We start from the raw sequence: 20,262 nt of genomic DNA on the forward strand, positions 1-20,262 counted from the left end.
TTCGCCTTCTTTAATGCCTTTTATTGGATACAGAGAGATACTGAAACAAAGAGTAGCAGAGAAAACGGTTGTCTCGCCAGTAATACAGATCTGTTAGCAGTAACTGCTAACATACTTTGATAATACTGCTCCTCATACATTTGTTTCCTTCCCTTTTTGAAATCATAAATAAAAGCTTTTCATTACCCTATGCACTTTTTTTTCCATTTTATGATGGGTTTCCAAAAACATCCAAAGCAGAAGCAGTCTTCAGCACAGAAGTCGTCCACCGCGGGCTGCCGTCGTCCTCACGGTTCACATTAATTTAGGTCCCAGTGCGATGCGAAGAGACATCTTTTGCCGAAAGCGGTCGTACACATCTTGGTGGAGGGAATTTCGTAAACACATTTTGATCAATTCTTCAATCTAAGAGTCTATGTTCTTAGGGCCACATATTTACGAGGATCATCTAAAATTTGAATAAACACATTTTATCCGTTCGTCGTCTCTATAATGAACAAGGATGCTTCGAAGGAAAAGTGCAGGCTTTCAAAGCATTAATGAAATTAAGTAAACAACGTAAAGGCGACTGTGAGCTTGACCTTTCTTAAACGGAGTGAACAAAAAAAGCATATTCAAATAAAACAGAACAAAAACTTGGAGAACAGTCATGAAAAATACAATAAAACAACGAAATGTAACCTTCACATCATCACACACATCCATCATAAACAAACACTACTGGTTTTGTTCCACTCTCACAAAGTAGATTCGCTTTCCAAAAAAACAAGGAACCCTTTAAAAACAGAGCTGATGTAACACGCATTCTCAAGCTCCTTTTATTCAGTGTCTGATAAATAATCTGCAACGATCGCACAGCTGGAATTAAAGGTCTGTGATAAAGGCAAAAACATAAGTTACAGGGCACATATATTGGTATGGTGAGGGGAAAATCATTCAGAATCACAAAATACTGAGGTAAGGAGTTCATTTTTGTACATCTGTAGTGCTTCGCCTACTGAAATGGCTATATACTGCACAGTGCTCCCTAAAACCCAACTCATGTCCGTCGCATTCATACAACTAAACAGGTTTATGGCACATTAGCAAATCAGACCAAACAAGTAAAGGGCTCTGCGAACCCGGAGATCAAAACAAGAAGTGATGAGCAGGTGTAAAGTCAAAAGCACAAACACATCCGCCTGTGACTGAACCGAACTCAACTCAACTCGAGCTCATGCGGGAGTTTATTTTGGTATGGTGTAAGATTCAGAGACGCATCTGTTAATATTTGAGCGTGTAACAGCGAGGCACAGCCCTGCAGGGTCCTGACCGGCAGTCCCGGAGCATTCGCCTCATGTAGTGCGAGAGAACGAAAATGGTCTTAATACTGTTCCCTTTTGCCTTTTCAATCTTTTGTAACACTGAAGTGTCCCGGACAGTTGCTTGGCAGCTAGAGAGAACATCTGTTGGACCGAGTGACTTGTCCATTATATCAGTGCTCGCATTCTCCACCAGTTACTTGTCATTCCTCTCCATGAAGGTAGGGGGCGCACTTGTGTGAAACGCTGCAAACTGTAACTGAACAGAAGATAACGGAACTATATTCCAAAGTAGGGTGGTCCTGGAAGCAGCCGGTGTGGATGCGCTCGGTCCTTTCCGGACGGGCCTGCGTGTACTTCAACGCCCCCCTGATCCTTTGGGTTGAAACTCATAGGTGCAACTTAAAGACAGCACGGGTTTAACAGAGCAGAAGTTGGGCTGAGGGGAGCACTCGTATGTAGTGTGTGCAGTAATGGTCTGTTTAGTTTCGCAGTTTAATGAGTTATTAGCATATATCAACACCCCTGTCGTGGGCCCTTCTCGATGAGTGCCGCTTCTTTCCGGTTCACTTTGAACACCCCAGCTGTCCCGGCTGGGAACGTCCCCTCAGCCAGGAAGGCAGACTTTTCCCGCAAACAGGAGCCCCACTATTGTGAAGAAGATGGAGAGCACGAACAGTACATAAGAGGAGCCCACCACTGTGTTGTTGGGTAATTTGTAGGGTTGTCCCCCTACTTCATTGATGTAGAATCCTATTGGGAATATGAGGGCGGCCATGCAAAACAAGATCACTGTAAAAGAGACAGAAAGAAAGTCTCATTATATAGGTGATAAGAGGAATTTACACATATAAGATGATGGAAAAAAGTTGTATAATCAACAGCATAACACAAACAACAATTACAGGGTTAAGCCAATAATGGCAGAAACATTCATTTAAACACAGTATACGGAATAAAACCATAGAATAAGAAAATATTCTACCAATATAAAATATTTTTTGGCCAACAGGGGACTCCGAAATCCTTAGGGCGTGTTCACAGGCTTATTGTAATTTTGATGCTCAAAAGCAGTTTCCAGATACAGTTACATTTGGCCACCATATTGATTACTCACCATGTTTCACCATGATTTTAGTCCTTGTATAAGGCATTATGAATGATGTTAAGAGTTTTTTGGTATGTTAATTATTTGGTATGTTTGGAATATTTCTTAATTACCATGACTCAATTCAAACTGGCAACTTCAATGAATTCATTTATTATGTAATTACAGCATTTGTAAACATTATCAAGACAATCTGTTACATGTAACGGAGTCACATGATTTAATTAAAGAATAAATGTAACTAATCTGAGAAAAAGAAAATAAATTACATTTAATTACATTAATTAAATTTTTTATCAAAATTAATGACATGAACTGAGAGACATGAACTAAGGGAAAACATTACCGTCTCCAGCCGTCAGAGGGCGCTCTGCTGCTCAGTGCTCCTGTAGTCTACACTGAAGACATAGAGCGCCCCTCGCGGCTGGAGACGGTAATGTTTTCTCTTGGTTCTAAATAAATGCGACTTATAGTCCAGTGCGACTTATAGTCCGAAAAACACAGTACAAAACATTTTAATGATTACAAAGGGGGTTAAAATCTGAATAAGCTTTTAGTGAAGCGATGCTATTCTGATGCTTTTGATTGGCTCTCGTTTGAATTTGCAGTCCACCACGTCTGCCAATAACATCAATCTACATGAAAGCTTTAGGCACTGAAAGCTTTAGGAATTAACCTGTCCAAGTAGTCACCATGTTGAGTGGTAAAACTGCATTCCAGTGCTTTAAAAGTAAATTGTTAAAATATTAACGATCTTAAGTGCTAAGGATTTTGAAAGTCTTGAGAGCAATCAGTGTTGAGTCCAGCTGTAAGGTTATTTATGCTAGGTTTAAATTATTATTATTATATATATTTTTTATTTAGAAAAGTAATCAAAAAAGTAATTACATGTAATCGGTTACATTAATAAAATGAAATAACTACATGCTTTTTACTTTTTAAATAGGATAACCTGTTCCCGACTCTGATATAATAACTTCCTTTCTGGAAGAGGGCTAATTACTTTAATAGTAAATTAACAGAAGTCAGTTTAAAAGTGTAGCATGTAGTTTTGACAGCTCGTGGATGAAATAGGTAGTGCAGTCTGAATCAAGAGGTGTTTCTTTTGCCCCTTCCTCCAGACTTGATGTTCAGGGGGGTTTCCAGATTGAGGACATGCAACAATGATGCAAATTAATTTGGAAGCTGTCAAGCCTTGATGAGCTTGCTCATCCATGTTTTATTATGCATCTGGTCATATCGCTGTTGATGGATACCAAGGCTTTTTAGGTTGGGTAGAATCTGCAATCTTTGACTCAGTTTGTTTGCTAGCTTCCATGCTAGCAATACAGTGTGTTTTCTGCTAACTATCAACCTGGGGTGTCAAGATACTACTGGGTAAATACAGAACTTACATTTCAAGGTTGAATAACAGAACTTGCTTGTTTTATATATATATCTCTGCAAACACAAACATATGGTAGTTTTATGCTTTTTGAAAAAAATAAGAATAAAATAACAGCTCCTTTGATATATGTTCAGTTCGATCTGAAGATTGTCAAACCCAATTTATATATATATATATATATATATATACAGGAGGACAAGTGAAATTTTCAACAAAACATCTAGTAAGGCGAAACCCCATGTACTTATTAGGTGTGATGCTGCAAACCTCCAGCAGGAAGTGGTTACTACCTCCACACTAAATGTGAAAGTGTTTGTACTTCTGGTGGCGCTGGAGAATGAGACTGAACCCCCACCAAAAGTGTCACCATCAATGATATACCGCAGCCAACTCTTTCCTTGGTTCCTCAAACTCTTCATATAATTGCAGACCAAGGGAGCATGTTGACAACAGCAAACCCCTGGAACGTCTATTCTGAATCATTAAACCTTCAAACCTCTGGCCCGATTAGCTTAAAACAGCCCTCCACCCGACCTGAGTGATAACACTCAGCACGGGTTCATGTCAGCCTGGCAGAAAGGCTTTTAGTGAGATAAAAACAGACATTGCTAATAAATGCCTAAGTGCAGTCTCGGCTCAATCTTGCTGGCCATTAGCAAGATAATAGTATCTTTCAGCATAATGCAGCGCTGCAATTAAACACGCCGGCCTTGAGAGAAGTGCACTGATCTGACTGAGGCCCTGCGTGTCAGCATTAAGCTTCTGCCTTTGCACAAACCATTTATTGCAAAACCATTTCCTCGGCTCTTAGATGCACACAAAGGAGAGGGTTAAGGAGATGAATGGCGCCCAAGCTGCTGGACGAAAGGTCATGCCCTCGGCGCAGTTTAAAAAAGGCACTTCCTGCTGTGGTAAAGGCCAGTATGCCACTCTGGTCATGCTGTTAAAAAAAGAAGAATATGTTCTGTGAAAAAAAGGGGGTGCTTTTTTGAGCACAACAACAAAAAATATAATTGAATGGATAGAGCGGAAATAGAAACAGGCTTCGGCCCTGACACCAGAACCAATTAAGCTACTAGCAGACCTGTCTGAGAGTCTATTTCTGGATTGAAGGGTACATAAATGCATCTGGACACCTTCAGTTCGGCTCTTTGCTTTATGATTCATCATAGCTATAATGTATATATAGTCCAATGATCACCAATGATTTTTGGAAAGTATGGGCACAAATTTTATCCACCGACAATTTATTTTGATAATACACGTTAAATTTATAATTGAGCATTTATAATATTTAGGGGTGTCACAATTAATCGTTTCTTCAATGATTCGTGATGCAGATGAGTAGGTATCTTTTCAGTAATAGGTCGTAACCCATTATAACGTTCTGATGCTTTTCTGCCGTCACTTGTCGCATACGTGCTTTGAAGCGCCGCTCCGCAGAATCATAAGTGTATGACATTAAGTACAGCAAGAGAGCAGACAGTTCCTGCGTGCGTCAGTGCACTTGCGCAACACAATTGAAATGAATGAGTTTCATTGCGAATGCGCCTAAATGCAGAGGGAGGTGAGATGTGAGCGCGAGTAATTAAAAATGCTCCAATTACTTTAAAAGCCGACATCTTATAAACAACCCGTGCACAACCTGGAGAAGAAACACATGTAAATCACGTCACGCACAATGAAGCCTCGTGAAGCACTGAGGCTTTCCTCTGACTGTTGCGAGAAAAGATTCAAAGCTTCAAGTGTCTCGAAAACAGCGGCAAAGAACAAGGCATCTTCCACATACTCCACAGATCGATTCAAGATATGTGCACAAATAAAAGCCTAACAATGTGTGTATTTGAATCCCTTTACCCATTAAACTGTGCAATTTAAAACCAGTACGAATATCAATATGATGTTATACAAAAGTGATGTACACATACACAGACAAATTTAGCATTTTTCTGAAATAATTTGTATTCTTTATATATCTTACTACTTGTATTTATTGACAGAATTGTGTAAAACAAAGTAAATTTGAGGATACAGAAGTGCATAGTCTATGTATTGTGTTGCATCATGATATACATACATACATATACATACATATACATACATATACATATATATATATATATATATATATATATATATATATATATATATATATATATATAGTTATACACACACACACACACACACACAACATAATTCTCTTTCTCTCCTTATAAAACTACTAAACTTATTCTAACATTACTACATGCCAGCCAAGAAACTCCAAATGAACCGATGCTACATCAATAACCTCAGAGCATGCTATATTTTCCGAGTCGTGAAGGCCGCCTCTGTTTTTCTCTCTTTTCATTTAATGTCAGTGTTGTCCAGCAGTCTGAGCAGACAGCAGCTAATATTTACGTCTGTCCCCGCTGACGCACCATATGCTGAAGCCGACGCGAGCCAGAGCCACAGCTGCGGACATGACAGCAGACGTGGAGCTGTGAGCCTAACCTGGTCAAGCTGGGCTGGGTGCGAGGGGACACAGGGGGCTTGTGTTACTCACACAAAGCTGCTCTTTCAGGTTCGGGGTGGCTCGAGGCCAGTGGCGGCTTTAGCCCAGACACCTGTGTTAACCCCGCGTGGTGCCCAAACGCTCATGCAATGGGCTTTAAATGTATTCGAACTTACAACACTGCTTCAGGAAACACTTGTGGAACAGAAATCAACGTAAATGTATGCTAGAAATAAAGGTCTTCAAAACAAATTTGCAGGTTATTTTTGTAATAAAAATTTGGACCACCCAATACATATTGCTACGCTGTATACTACAACTGCTATGATTAATAATAATTGACTTTAAATAACAAAATCAAATCAGCTACTATAAGTTCTTTTCACACCATGAACAGTTAACTTTAAAGTTAACTATGTTTAACAGAATATCCATGGGAACTGCTAAGAAAAGCTGCCAATTAAGAAATAGTTTGAGTTTGAGTTATATTATAGCTACAGTTATATAATAAATACTTGTTTTTTTCTTCGTTTTTATTTTTCCAATGTTCACAAAAAGTGAATTTCTTATTTTCTATGCCCTAAATTCCTATTTAAATTGCCATCAATTAGTTAATCAAAATTAATTAAGTGACTTTTTTTGGGGAACTGAAGATCTGTGGTATTAGTTGTTTTGTGTCAGTTTAAAATGTTGATATTTTAATCAAATATTTTACACCAAGTTTTCAACCAGTGTAACACTTTTGGTTTTTGGCGTCGCAGTGACCCTGATGGTAGAGGTTGTGATCCCGGCCTGCGGAGGTTTTTAGATAAGGAGCTGTTGCTCTTTTAAACAGTGTAACACGGCGATAAAAAAAGACAAGTGAGTCACCGAGGTTCAGAGACGGTGAGAGGAACCTGGACAATTGGGACCATTTCTCTCCTGTTACCATGGCACCCATGGCACTACGTATGCGATGCTTGATGAAGTGACTTCTCCATTCAGCAGCGTCCCTCTGTGTGTGCTGCCAATGCCACTCTTCAGACGACAGAGAAAGGCTTTCATAATCACACTGTACTTGGCTATTGTGACACACTACTGTGCCGGTTATACATTTTGGGCTTATGATTACAAAATGAGATGACAGACATAATCAGGAGCTATTTATTAAAAATAGCTTTCATTTGAGACACTTTTGGGTCTAGATTTCAACTTACTCTTAAGAAGCAATAGCGCAATCCTGCAGCTTGTTTAGGAGAGGTCTGCAGTTACTTTTCTAACTTTGTGCGTGCTTTCTGATTTTTAATTTTTTTACCCTCAAAGGACAGTAACGTTGTTCTTGAACGATTATAACTTTTTAAACACTAATCCAATTTTGAATGGTTTTAAGAGGGAACACATTGGTAACTTGAACATTCAAAGGTTCAGTAGTGAACGGGACGACGTCATCACATCTTGGTCACTATTGACTTGTAAATAGAAATCTACACATTTCATTGCTCTGAGCCAAACAGGAACAATTGTTGGTGCTTAGTCCCACCCCCGTGCCCAGATTGGTTTAAACTCTCACCTATTAAGCCAATAGGTTTTGTTCTTTTGAACCACCTATCAAGCATGTTTCTTTGGAAATTTGACCAAGCACAAAGTGAACGCAAAGTGCATCGTGCGAGCATGGAAACAAAACAAAATAACAATTCGCATGAGAGCACTCTTTGACAAAGCATAGAAGAACACACGACGGAGCACTTTGACATAAAATTAACCAAAAAACAAGGATAGAATTTTATGTTTTTGTGCTGTTGGGCGATGTCCCGGTAGAATCGATTACGAGGCAGAGTACAGCCAGCAGATCAGTTAATTTGGTGGTTATATTACGTAAATAATTCTTATATAGTTTTGTAAAAGATTATTTACACTGTTTGATCTGTTGCTTTCTCCCTCGTTTTTGTTTGTTGTCTGTGAATCATTAGCACTGTTTGCATTTTTGTTCCTCAAGACAGTTAACGCGATGGTATTCACTACTAGCTACTTTGTTGTTCATACTCAGATTTAAAATGTACTTCTTACTTTTACTTCCGTGTTTTATCATCATATAAAACGGTTTCCATTTATTTTACTCCCTAAACGTTTTTGGACACATCTATATTGTCAGTAAATCAAACAGACTTGTTTTTCACTGAATAGCACCTACAATTATATTGTAATAAATGGCTATAACTTGCTAAGGGAATATTATATTAGGACTACATTTTATTTGGGTGTTTTACAATTCCGAATAAACTTACAAATATTTTTTAGCACACCGTAAAAAAACCCCCCAAAAAACAAAAAGACAATTCTTGCTTGCATTATTCTTAGCATTCTGGCAAATTCAATAATTCTTAGAGAAAACAAAAGGAATATAAGGACTTTACATTAGCTAGACTGAAACTTCAAGTTCTTCTGTTTATAGTGATATATGACATTTTACATTGACATTTCATTACGGTGATGAATCTGCAGCACAGTTACCTATTACTACCATCTTGTTTTCCCCAAAAATGCTTGTATCCTGAGAAGTTGTTAAAACTGACGTGTTTCTTTATAGAATACACACAGGATGTGTAAACTTGCTCGTGGAATAGAAAAGATAGTTAAAAGCGTCTCCAGTGAGCGAACACAGCAGATGCTAACACACATGCTGGTCAGACACAACACCTCAGCGGCGCTCATTCAATCCCAAAGCACACAGATCATCCATCTTCACTGACTGCTTGTGCGCAGGACTTTACATTGGGCGGTGTTACATATTCCCCACAGCTGGGAACCCACACCGCATTTGATAGGATAAAACCAATGTTTTGCCAAGCGCATGTGCAGTTCCAGCTGAGAAAGTTATGTCTGTGAAATAATCTGTCAAAGCACATTTTTAGCTGTTGTTTCACTGTTTCCTGTAGAGCTATTTGTAGACTCTCCTGTGCCATTGTTTGAAATCATTTCATTTCATGTTGGTCTACTATTGTGGTGTTGACCTTTTCAGAAAAATCTGCTCACAGACCAGTTATATAAACTTAACCTCTACAATAAGTCTATTTCTGAGCTAAACAACTAGGAGTTTGCCATGGGCTAATCAGTCTTACTTTCAGGATTCAAGTTGGACGAATCTACATCTTCATGTAACCAGTATTAAAGAAGAACAAGAAGTTGTCCAGCAGCAACCCGACCCCTGATTATAATTTTTTTTTTACTCCAAAACATGAGTCAAATAAGTTCTGATATCTGATGAGGCTTCATATCACAGAATGAGGCAGAAAATATGTTCGAAACTGTAATGTTGATTATCAATAATTATAAATACACTTAATTAGCACAATAGCACAACTATACATTGTCGCAGTCGAGTGTTTATTGTGTTTGTTTTATCATTCAAAATGTTTAAATCATCTGTTTGTTGAGTTACAGTGATAGGCATGCCTTTGTCCATATTAGGAGTTTTCCTGGAGCATCATGAGTTCTGTTACCTCTCAGATGCATATGTTCGTGCACGAGAGCGCCCTCAGGCTTCCGGTATGAATGAAACCGACATTAAAGCTGCAGTCTGTAAGTTTTGCCTCTTTGTCGCCATCTGTTTGAAACCTCCAATTGCAGTTATTTGTGGAATTATTTTCTGGCCACGGATGAATCTAATGTTTTGAGGAGTGTGTGTGGGCTGTCACCGTCGTCACTGCACCGTTGTGTAAACTGTACTTCAAAATCACAGTTTGTAGCCTAACTGTGCATTCACATCAGACGCAGCTTGTGTGAAATAAATCGCACTATTCGCATTGTAGTTGGACACTTGAACATTGAGTTTATTCACTTCATTCGCGCGAGAAATTCACTTGACAACAGATGCGAATTTGCGTCATGGGAGGAGCTTTTGCCAGTTGGGTTCACGTAGTATTGTTGTTTCAACCACCATTTATTCGAAAAATTAAAAAAAATATTACTGTTATCGTGTCATGAAATGTAGTTTTAAAAGTATCTCAGGCTAAAATGTAGTTGTTTTAAACTCAAATATTCGGTTTATTTATAAAGAGCCTATTTAAAAATGTGTTTCACCGATTTCGAAGACGATCAGCTTCACTTGATCAGAGGGAGCTCAGTGATCATGTTACTGACGAGAGCACTCTTAACTCGCCACTGATGTCTCAAAATATCATTTGTTTTGGGGAAATCTATCAGGTAATATTTGGACTTTATTAAACGAATCTATTAATATGTTAAAATGAAAATAAAAATAAATAAAGGGGCAATACTGTTCGATTTAATATTGGGTTTCATTGTAATGCAGGCTGTATAGCCCTACACATTTACCTGAACTGTATTTCTTTGACTATTTAATGTTTAAATGAAAACTAAAGGAGGCAGTGGTGTTTTTTGTTCAAGTTTAGATTATGGTTTTCAAATGATAAATGGAGCCACTGTTTCTATAAAAGTATAAAGATGTATTGTACAGCTCCGGGTATCCACATTCAGGGACAATGATTTCGTCCCCCATTGTCATTACAGATTTCTGCTTCTGCACAAATAAGAACTTTCACTGGTACAGTTTTAAAAGATAGAGTTGGCACGTAAATCGTAAAAACTAAAAAAAGTTACCCAACCCTGACTATGTGATGTGCACAGAATTAGTTCTTTATGCTCTATGTATAAGCCTTAAAGGTGAAGTGTGTAGTTTCTGCATCCCTGTATGTAGCAAGGGGAAGTGTTAGTTAAGTTCTAGCCGTTCTAAGGGACATCACTGGTGTGCTGAAACTTCACACATTACATCTCTGGTGGGCAGGTCAAAAAAGGCAAGAGGGAAAACAGCAGGGGTGATTCAAACACGTGATGTGTCACTCACTTCCTGTGAAGGCGATCCATCTTGCGTACTTTGTGGCTTCTCGACGCCAGTGCGAGGCTACCAGCAGGCCACAGGTGACCGTGAGGGAGATGATGCCCATGATGATAAAGAAGAGTGTGGTGACCCATTCTGGAGGGAGTCGCGGGGGGATGCAGGTTCGATCTCGTCCATGAATGGTCTGACATTGACGCACCAGCCCCACAGTAAGAGCTCCTGGAATCAAATACAACAAAAACATCAATGACGTGTGAGTCACATTCAACACACAAAACCTGAAGGGTGTTTTGCAGGATCTGCTCTTTATCGGGAATGAAGTCCTGGGTCTTTAGTTATGGACTAAACTATATAACACGGCACACCAGAGACAAACAAAACAACACAGCCGTGGAGTATAAAGTTCAGAGCTAGTTTCCTGCAGGAAAACACACTGCAGCTGTCAGACGCGGAGTCCCTGAGGCGGTGTATGCGCCGCTGTACGATCAGATACGTGAAAAGCATTTTCAAAAATGACATTTACAATGCTGAATTCACATTGTTGTCTGGGCCAGGTACTGATGTGAATAAAACAGTATCATACCAGCGCACCATTAGGATTTTGGTACAACAGTAGTTTCAGTGCTGGTTAACTACAGTGCCTTACTCGGGTTCAGTAATCACAGCCAGCTAAAGCCTTATAGCAGCTTTACTGTCAGATCACACACGAGCATCCAAACTGATTAACTAGATATTAACCCGAAAGAGACTGAACGTTGACCTGTGGGGCTCAGTCACACAATCCAGTTAAGACCATACACAAGGTTTAAAGTGCTAGGATTAGAAGTTGCACTAAAAATAATGACTCAAATAACATGTTTTTATTTGCCATGGTTCTTATGTGTGTCCATTCCTACCTGTATTTATACGTCATTCAATATTTGTGCACGTAATTCAATTTGTGTATCTAGATATAGCAAATATTAATATTCTCAATAATTAGAAGTGACAATTCACTGCCAATGCTTGTTCTACCAGGGAGAAGTCCCAAAAACAACAGTGGCTGGGCTTTATGGATCAGTAAGTTATCCCTGTTGGCATAGGCTGAACATTAAAGTGACACTCTTTACATTTCTGGTGTTCTCAGAAGTAGGTGTCATCGATGGGTTAAACTTGCTGAATGCGAGTCAACACAAATATGATTTTGCATTCCTATTTGCTCTAAAATCAAATGACTTTCCAAAAGACGAAGATGAAGAAGAAAAAGAGAAACTACAGAAGGACTAATCACAGAGTAAGAAGACAAGCTTCCATTGGCATTTGAAGTGTGGCGATGAGGTGAGCTTTACTGTCAGCTCCATAGAAACAAATGTGTGCTACTGCATTGGTGGAGCAGAAATAACAGGGTTGTGGATTGTGATTCACAACCCTGGTAGTAAGGACCTAGCTTTTTACACAACACAGGCAGACTTTTTATATTTCAAAGATGGAATACAACAGAACATTTTTTTCTTTCCCAAGCCTTTTAAAATCTTGAATGTGTGTGTGTGTGATGTATTTGGCACTGCTCTACTGTACAATCACTTTTACAGTATATAAATAAGATATATTAGTGAAATTAAATGCATGTACAATATTAAGTATTAAAACAATTAATAGTATATACAGTGCCTTGCGAACGTCTGCATACTCCATTTTTTTCATGTTTTTCACGTTTCATTGTTATGTTACTGCCTTGTGTTAAATTGCTATTAAAACAGGTTTTTAAAATCTTTGCACATTTATATACAAAAAGTGGTGACCGTTCTGTTTTTGATTCGTCACTATGGTGTATGGAGTGTAGATTGATGTATAGGGACTGTATTAAGCATCTCGTCAGCACAAGAAGCAGGGCTTCATCTACAACTCCATCCACAATCAACAACACGTAAAGACACAATATATTAGTGTGAGAGCCAGTCTTAACACGCATGGTATGTTATTCATGCTTTAACAGTGTCAGTTCAGGCCTATATCATTTAAGTCACAGTCTATGTTCAGGGCTGCAACAACTCGAGCAGGAGTTTAATGGAACGGGAGTTTTAGGCTTGCATTACTGTACTGCTTGATGTAATGATACAGTAACATAATATATCTACTGTGTTAGCTTATGCACCACCTGGAAGTGTGTGAGAGCTGTACACCAGCTAACATATGCACTCTTCTTCACAGTGTCTGTATCACTGAGTCACTCCATCAGAAATTCATCATATAAGCTTAACCAGGAGCCAAGACAGCCGAGGGACAGAGCACAAAACTTAATTATTCCCACCAGATAACATATCACCCCAATACAAAAAACAAACAAATCTAATTACACAAAAACAACGTTTATTGGGAATACGGATAAGCCGGTAATTATTTTCAACAAGACTTCACTGTTAAATGCCTAGCTTGATTGAAACTAAAGAATTAACACGAATCACTCGCTGGGCTTCCATTACACTTCAAATTGCGCACATTTAAATTGAAAATTGAATATATGCCCAAAGGGAACGCCTCATTTCGCAAAAAAACTTTTTTACACTCACATGAGGTGGTTTTTCAGGCAATCCGAAAAATAATATTTTGCAAAACTGCACCGGAAACATTTTTACCACATTTACAGGTCACCTGGTGTATGTAAAAGTCACATGATCATTCTTTATTATACTATAACCTCCAAGAAACACCTCATACATGGGTCCTCTCAAGTGTAAAGGGCTTTCTTTGCCATTAAATGCTTGAATAAGCCCTTATTTACATTGCACACATCTGTAGCGTTATGACTTCCAACATGGCCACCTGAACTGATCGCCATCACTCGAGTCAATGCTTGTGTTAACGCGCCGCGGCACATTTCAAAAGCGCCCAAGAAGTGGCTTTTTTTTTTTCTTTTTTTTTTTATCGACATTTAAAAAATATTGCAGAAGTTTTGCGCAAATATGTAACCTACTAATATACACACTTATAACATTAATTTAATTCTATTTTTTCCAGCATGAATGCATTAATGCATTTTTTTTTTTTTTTGAGACTGGGAAAGTCTAACTTTAGCCTAAGTGTTCTGAAGATCCATTACATGTGATGTGCTTGTATGTCCTTCTGAGTACACACTACACACAGAACATGGCATCAAATGTAAACACATTAACGGAATCGTTTTTTCATTTTCAGGTCCCACTGCATTTCAGTCTGACTGGGAGTTTTTCTTATGGCCATGTTGGCGTGCATTTTGGCCATACTGAAGCGTGTAGGATTTTATTATCAAGCAGAAATAAAGGGAAGCACTTAATCAGACCTGACTCGTCACTGTGTGAGCTTACATCTGGTTGTAGTCCCATGCTGCTCAGCTCTCCTCTGGAGTCAAATACAACATGTGCATGATTTTGATATGTGTCAAACACAACAACATCCAGACCTCTGTAGTGATGAACTGGCATTTATACTCCGACTGTGCAGGCCAAGAGCAGGTCTAGAGAAGCTGTAAGGGATCTTCAGAGGAATCACTGAACCAGGGCTCACTTAGAGGAAGGATTCACATTACGCCCTGGAAAACAGGCAGCAGATTGTGGAGAATCCAGCAAGAAAACATCCTGGACATGGAAGAACTAAGGAAATCCTGTCCTTTGGTCCACATACAGTCAGAAAGATAACTCCCAGTTTGACAGATTTAGCTACACTGACAAAAGAACACCGTGCCAGAATTTCAGGAAATGATACCGTTGCCAATGTCACAATTCTCAATACCAACTCGGACACCAAAGTATAAACTAATTAAGCAATGAAACACGTAGAAATAAGAGTTTTGGGTCGATAGAGCTTTAAATGGATGGAAAGAAATCTCTCACATTTGATTAAATATTCTCTCATTATCTTTCTCTTCTGAAGATGGACTAATTATAGCAAATCTAATTTGGTCTTTTACTCATTTCTTTTTTTCCCCAGTCGAGAAAACCCACTTGGTTTACATTGAATTCAAATAGTTTAATAAACAGATGTATTCATTCTGCTTCAGGCAAAACAAGTTCATCTGCATTACAAGCTCTAGATGTTATTCACTTTCGTTTTATAAACCAAGAAAGTTGATTTATTCTCTGCTTTATCATCACGAGCTATTGCAGGGTTGCAAATGTAAAACAGAACTTGGAGTTGAAGCCAGAGTTTGATGATGGAAAAGAGGCATTTTGTCTTGGTGGGAAGAAAGCCTTTAAAGGCATCCGGTAAACATTTCCCTCATCACCCACCAATCCCCTGCTGATTCACAACTTCAACATCTAATTCCATCATTACAACCAGCTGGCACGCTATGCTTCACCAACAAGAAAGACAACACTGACAACTGCACTTTAGGCATTCAAAGGGCACAAACTTGCAGAGTCCTTTCCCCAAAACTCGCAAAACGGCATCATTTAGAACAACACATCTGGAGAAATAAATGGGAAGCCAGTCAGAAGGCTGGAGATCTGCCAAATTCCCAAGAAGCCTTCCCTGGAAACTCGAAATACAATTCAGCAGAACATGTCAGTCACTGACTCCAACATTTGTTTGCGATTATCAAAGAACATACGTCCTCAACAAACCTACCTGAAACCAAATTCAGTAAATGTGTTCGGGAATATTTTTAAGTCGATGCACGTAAAAGGGAGTTTTCAGCTTGTGCCAGTTACCACCGTTTCTTTTTCAGCTTTTCCCTTCAAATAAACATCTTACAACAGAAACACATGTGGCTTAATATCAGAAATGTCAAAGCTGTCATTATGCTCGCAGCTAGTCACTCTTTGATTCAATGCTCTATGGCGACTGCACAGGTGGTCAAATGCACTTTATGCTAAAAATATGTGTGTTTGAGTCCTTTAAGGGTAAATGGTAATGGTAATTATGAGCTCTTGAATAACCAAGCAAAGTTGTACTTCCAAGTGGAAAAACATAATTCACAAGTATAAGATACACAAGTTACAGAGTTGTGACAGGGGCATGAAACACTGATCTAGAATAACCATAATGGGCTTCATGTAAATTCATAAAGCTGCTGACAACAACTTGCAAATTTGTGGAAATATTTGTCTTTTCAAAATGCTAGTTGGTACTAGTGATGCGCAAGACTTGTCAACTAAATGGAAATGCAGCTGCAAGTCGACACTGGGATACTAGTCGAAATCATGTAAATGTTACGTTTGAAATACAATACATTGCTTTCGATATCAGAAGCAGAAAATCCGTTCATTTCCTTACAGCTCAGATCTTGCATGCGTGCTTTTGTCTTAGGCCATATCCGAAGTCCTTTATGTCCCACGAACACAGATATCTTTATAGTTTTATAGAGTTTTTCTTTCTTCCGTTTAAAAAAAAAAAGAATTTCCACATGAAAACGCAAACGCATGCTATGATGCACTGACAAGAGCATGCCAAGCCAACAGGTGGCATGCCATGTTGGCAAATCAGAAGCCCAAAAGGTATTACAGTCTTAACCTTTTACTTTGTATAGGCTACTTCCTTTTTAAGTTCAATGCATTACATTACATAACACATGACAACTCGGAAGTTCGAGATGCACTTGAAGGCAGCATTAAGTCTTGCAGTTTATTAGACAAATCTAATGAAACAAGTCTATTGATGGCACGAGGTGTCTAGAATATTAGTCAGTTGCCTCAGTCTAATGACCAAGACTGACTGAGTTTGTGAGTATGAGATCCGTATACTAGCCGGTACGAGTGTTATAGGAATAAGGTTCAACAAAATAAGAGTTGAATGGAATAATCGGATGTTTAGATAAATTATCTTATGAATGGTCATACATAATTGGCATTTTAACCTAAAATTGAGGTCATAAAATGGAGTCAGATCAGATTTTTACTTAAATTAAATAACTGCCCACTGAAAAGACCACCATTGGGCTAATTGCATGAGCCTTACAATACACACGTTCATTAGGCTACTGCAGACTGAATTAAAGGCATTATTATTGTAATATTATGCGCTTGGTTGGTACTGTAATGTTTTCTCAGCAGTGAATGAGGCATGAGGTAATGTGACAGCGTTGCATTCAGTCCTCCACCTATGTTGCTGGTTAGCCTCTGCTCGGCCAGTGTGCATTCATACGTTCTGGAGGGGGCGTGGATTTGGAGAGGGATCAGCAGGGGGGGTGGAATCTTATGCATTTAATTCTTGCCTTTCCAAAATCGTCAACCCTACCTTTAATTGAAAAATACTCAATACTGAGAGATAAAGCGGTAAACGTTGGTAACCTTTGGGAGACTCCATTTCAACATCGGCTTGACATTCAGACACTCTGGACCACTCTCCGGGACACATCTGAAGCGAATGCATCTGCTTCCTGAGCGTCGCTGTCCTCTCATTAGTGCAGGCTGAGCAGCTCTGATAGATGGAGCGCTGTGGAGATGAGTCAAACAGCCTCTGAACCCTAGTGGGTGGAAAGCGGAGGCCGTATGTGGTGCTACAGGCTTGTTGCTTTTTTTTACGTGCTGAATTCTCTTAGATGCACACAGATGATGAACCCACAGTAAACACAAGGAAAATGTATTCACTGCTGGGAGCGTTACAAGATTTTGTCAAAACCAAACTTGAAAAAAAAAAAAAATGAATGGGCATTAGAGTTTATGGCAAATGCACACTACCAAAAAAGACAATATGGACAAACCGGCTTGGTGCCTGTTGGATGAAATAATGCCAAGACGTGAGAAACACTGGCAATATTTCTCTATAAAGGCGTTTGACCACCATTTGCCTTTAAACGAGCTTACAATCTTTTTACGACAGATCTGTATGACATCTGAAGATCTTCAATTGAATGTCAGAACATCGGTCAAATGCTGGTAGAGGGAATATGCTTTATTTTAGGGCTGTGTAAAAAAATCGAATTCACATCTCATCAGTAAAGGCACTCCTGGGATTAGTAGTATATCTCCAGCACGTACATTCAGATCAGGATGCCAGGTTTTCAAAACAAAACATGTGCAATTGCTTCCAGGTAATACAATACATTTTTTTGGCGGGGTTCCCTTGACAAAATTCACATTTTAGGGGCTAAATATCAACGTTAGGGGTGCTCCGATCACGATCGGCCGATCGTTAATGCGCATCTCGTCAGTAAAGCCGGTTCTCTAATCAGCGGTAAATTCCATCAGGTGCGTGATTTAACATAGAGCAGCTGTTACTACACCTAGCCGTTGTTAACTGAGAAGATGCGCAAATCCACTTCATTTTCAGTGTTTCTTTGCGCATCTTCTCAGATAACAGCGGCTCTATGTGAAACCACGCATCTGATGGAATTTACTGTTGATAACCCTAATCAACGTTATTGGGATTGGGGTCGCTTCAACCCAAGGAGATGAAAAAACAACTGCAGACTTGGCAACACTGGTTGGACTTTACTACACAGAGCCGTAGTTCACTGACAACCTACAGAAAATCGGTTTCAAAAATCGCAGTCGATTCAATGACGATTTCAAAAGCGATTTTGTGTAGCTTGTCAGTGAACTACGGCTCTCTGTAGTAACAGCCGCTCCACCTGAACCAGTGTTGCCAAGTCTGCGGACCCCAATCCCAAAAGCATGACATTTAGCCCTAAACTGCGAATTTTACCAAGGAAACCCTGCCAAAAAAAAAAAAAAAAAACTGTATTTTACCCCCAGGATGCAATTCTTATTAGGGAACCCCCTGGAACCCCCATTAGGCTAGTTTTGGAGAAGCACCTGAGCAGGATTTGTTGTGAAAATCTGGCAACCCTGACCTGAATGCACATGCTGGAGATATACTACTAATCACAGGAGCGCCTTTACTGACGAGATACGCATGAAAGCAAAACCCCCCCCAAAAAAAAACATCAATTTTTTGCAATTTTTAATTTTTAATTTAATTTAGTGTGTGTATGTGTATATTATTTTATGATATAGACATATCAGTAGTATTAAGTTAAATTTTAAGTAAAATTGTATTATCAAAAATGTACCAATAGTTATAAACTGGCATTAAATGAGGAAATAAATACAGTCCATCTTGTGGCAGCAACACCCTAGAAAAGCTGAGTGCATAGTCAGCGAGATGGGCTTTATTTTCTCAAGCAGCCATGAGTCAGTGGCATAAACAGACCGGCCTCATCACTTTTCAAGAGCTCGGTCTCTTTCAGTCACTTATTATTCCTTTCATGTATTCGGATAAGCATTGCTGAGAGCACGTCAGTCCTTTTCATAAAAAAACATCTTCCTAAGAGCTCCTCAGTATGTAGCTCGATGAATTACAATGAATGGGACCAAAAAAAAAAAAAAAAAAAAAGAAACAGGTCCACATGGAATCCGAGTCTTAAGAAAGTGTCACAGGTTTTTGTAGAACCGCCGTGCATTCACAAATATCTACTAATGTTCTGCCCCTTTCACATGCTGGTTTATTAAATATTTGGCCTAATTTGATTATGTTCTCAGCTTCCAAGAAGAGCATGGCTTAAAAATAAGAATATGATAAAGTGAGAAAGCTTTGGGCTTAGATGACAGAATGGTTTTCAACTAAATTTACGTTGTCGATTCAGTAGAACACATCAAGATGTGTTTTCAACTTAACACGGATGATGCTTTAGCAAAACATGCATGCCAAACATATATTTGCACAGAAAAGCATCCTTAAACTGTGCTGTTATCGTGATATCCAATGCGCTGAATTATTATTCCAGGGTAAATGCACTTCTCTAACTCTAAATACCGGTTGTCAACTAATTTATTCTTTTAATCAGTAAATGCAGGGTAGGTGATTTGGTTCAAAAACATGTTTTGTTATGCTGGTTGAAAGTCTCTTCACATCCAGACAGCAACCATGAAGTTAAGTGGTCTAAATGTATTTAAATCCTCTGTGGCAGACATAGTAGCATAAACCGTTTGTCCAATTATATCCCTACGACAGACTGTCCTATTTGCCTGTCAACATATGCATGTGAATTATGCCCTTTGCACTGTAATGTTTTCTCAGCACATAATCTGACAGCGCTGCATTGAGTCCTGTTAGACTCTGCTCTGGCTGTGCGCGGTGTATTCTGGAGGCGTGGCTTAATTTAATTAAAGTACCTACATCCTCCCTTCAGTTGCGCTTTATCTGGCGCCTTTGCATAAATAGCAGGAGGAACAGGAA

At 39.0% G+C, this 20,262-nt stretch overlaps 1 protein-coding gene across 1 annotated transcript in view; it reads right to left on the minus strand.

The window, feature by feature from the left end:
- LOC127953170 (uncharacterized protein C16orf52 homolog B) overlaps positions 1-20,262 on the minus strand; it is a 25,113-nt gene continuing 4,851 nt past the window's right edge. The window contains exons 2-3 of the mRNA XM_052552153.1: positions 11,134-11,346; positions 1-2,093 (exon numbers count right to left, since the gene is read on the minus strand). Of these exons, the coding sequence (XP_052408113.1) occupies positions 1,909-2,093; positions 11,134-11,346 (398 nt within the window). The 3' untranslated portion in view covers positions 1-1,908. The remainder of the gene's footprint in view (positions 2,094-11,133; positions 11,347-20,262) is intronic.

Source organism: Carassius gibelio, chromosome B3 (assembly GCF_023724105.1).
Source record: "Carassius gibelio isolate Cgi1373 ecotype wild population from Czech Republic chromosome B3, carGib1.2-hapl.c, whole genome shotgun sequence".
NCBI lineage: Eukaryota > Metazoa > Chordata > Actinopteri > Cypriniformes > Cyprinidae > Carassius > Carassius gibelio.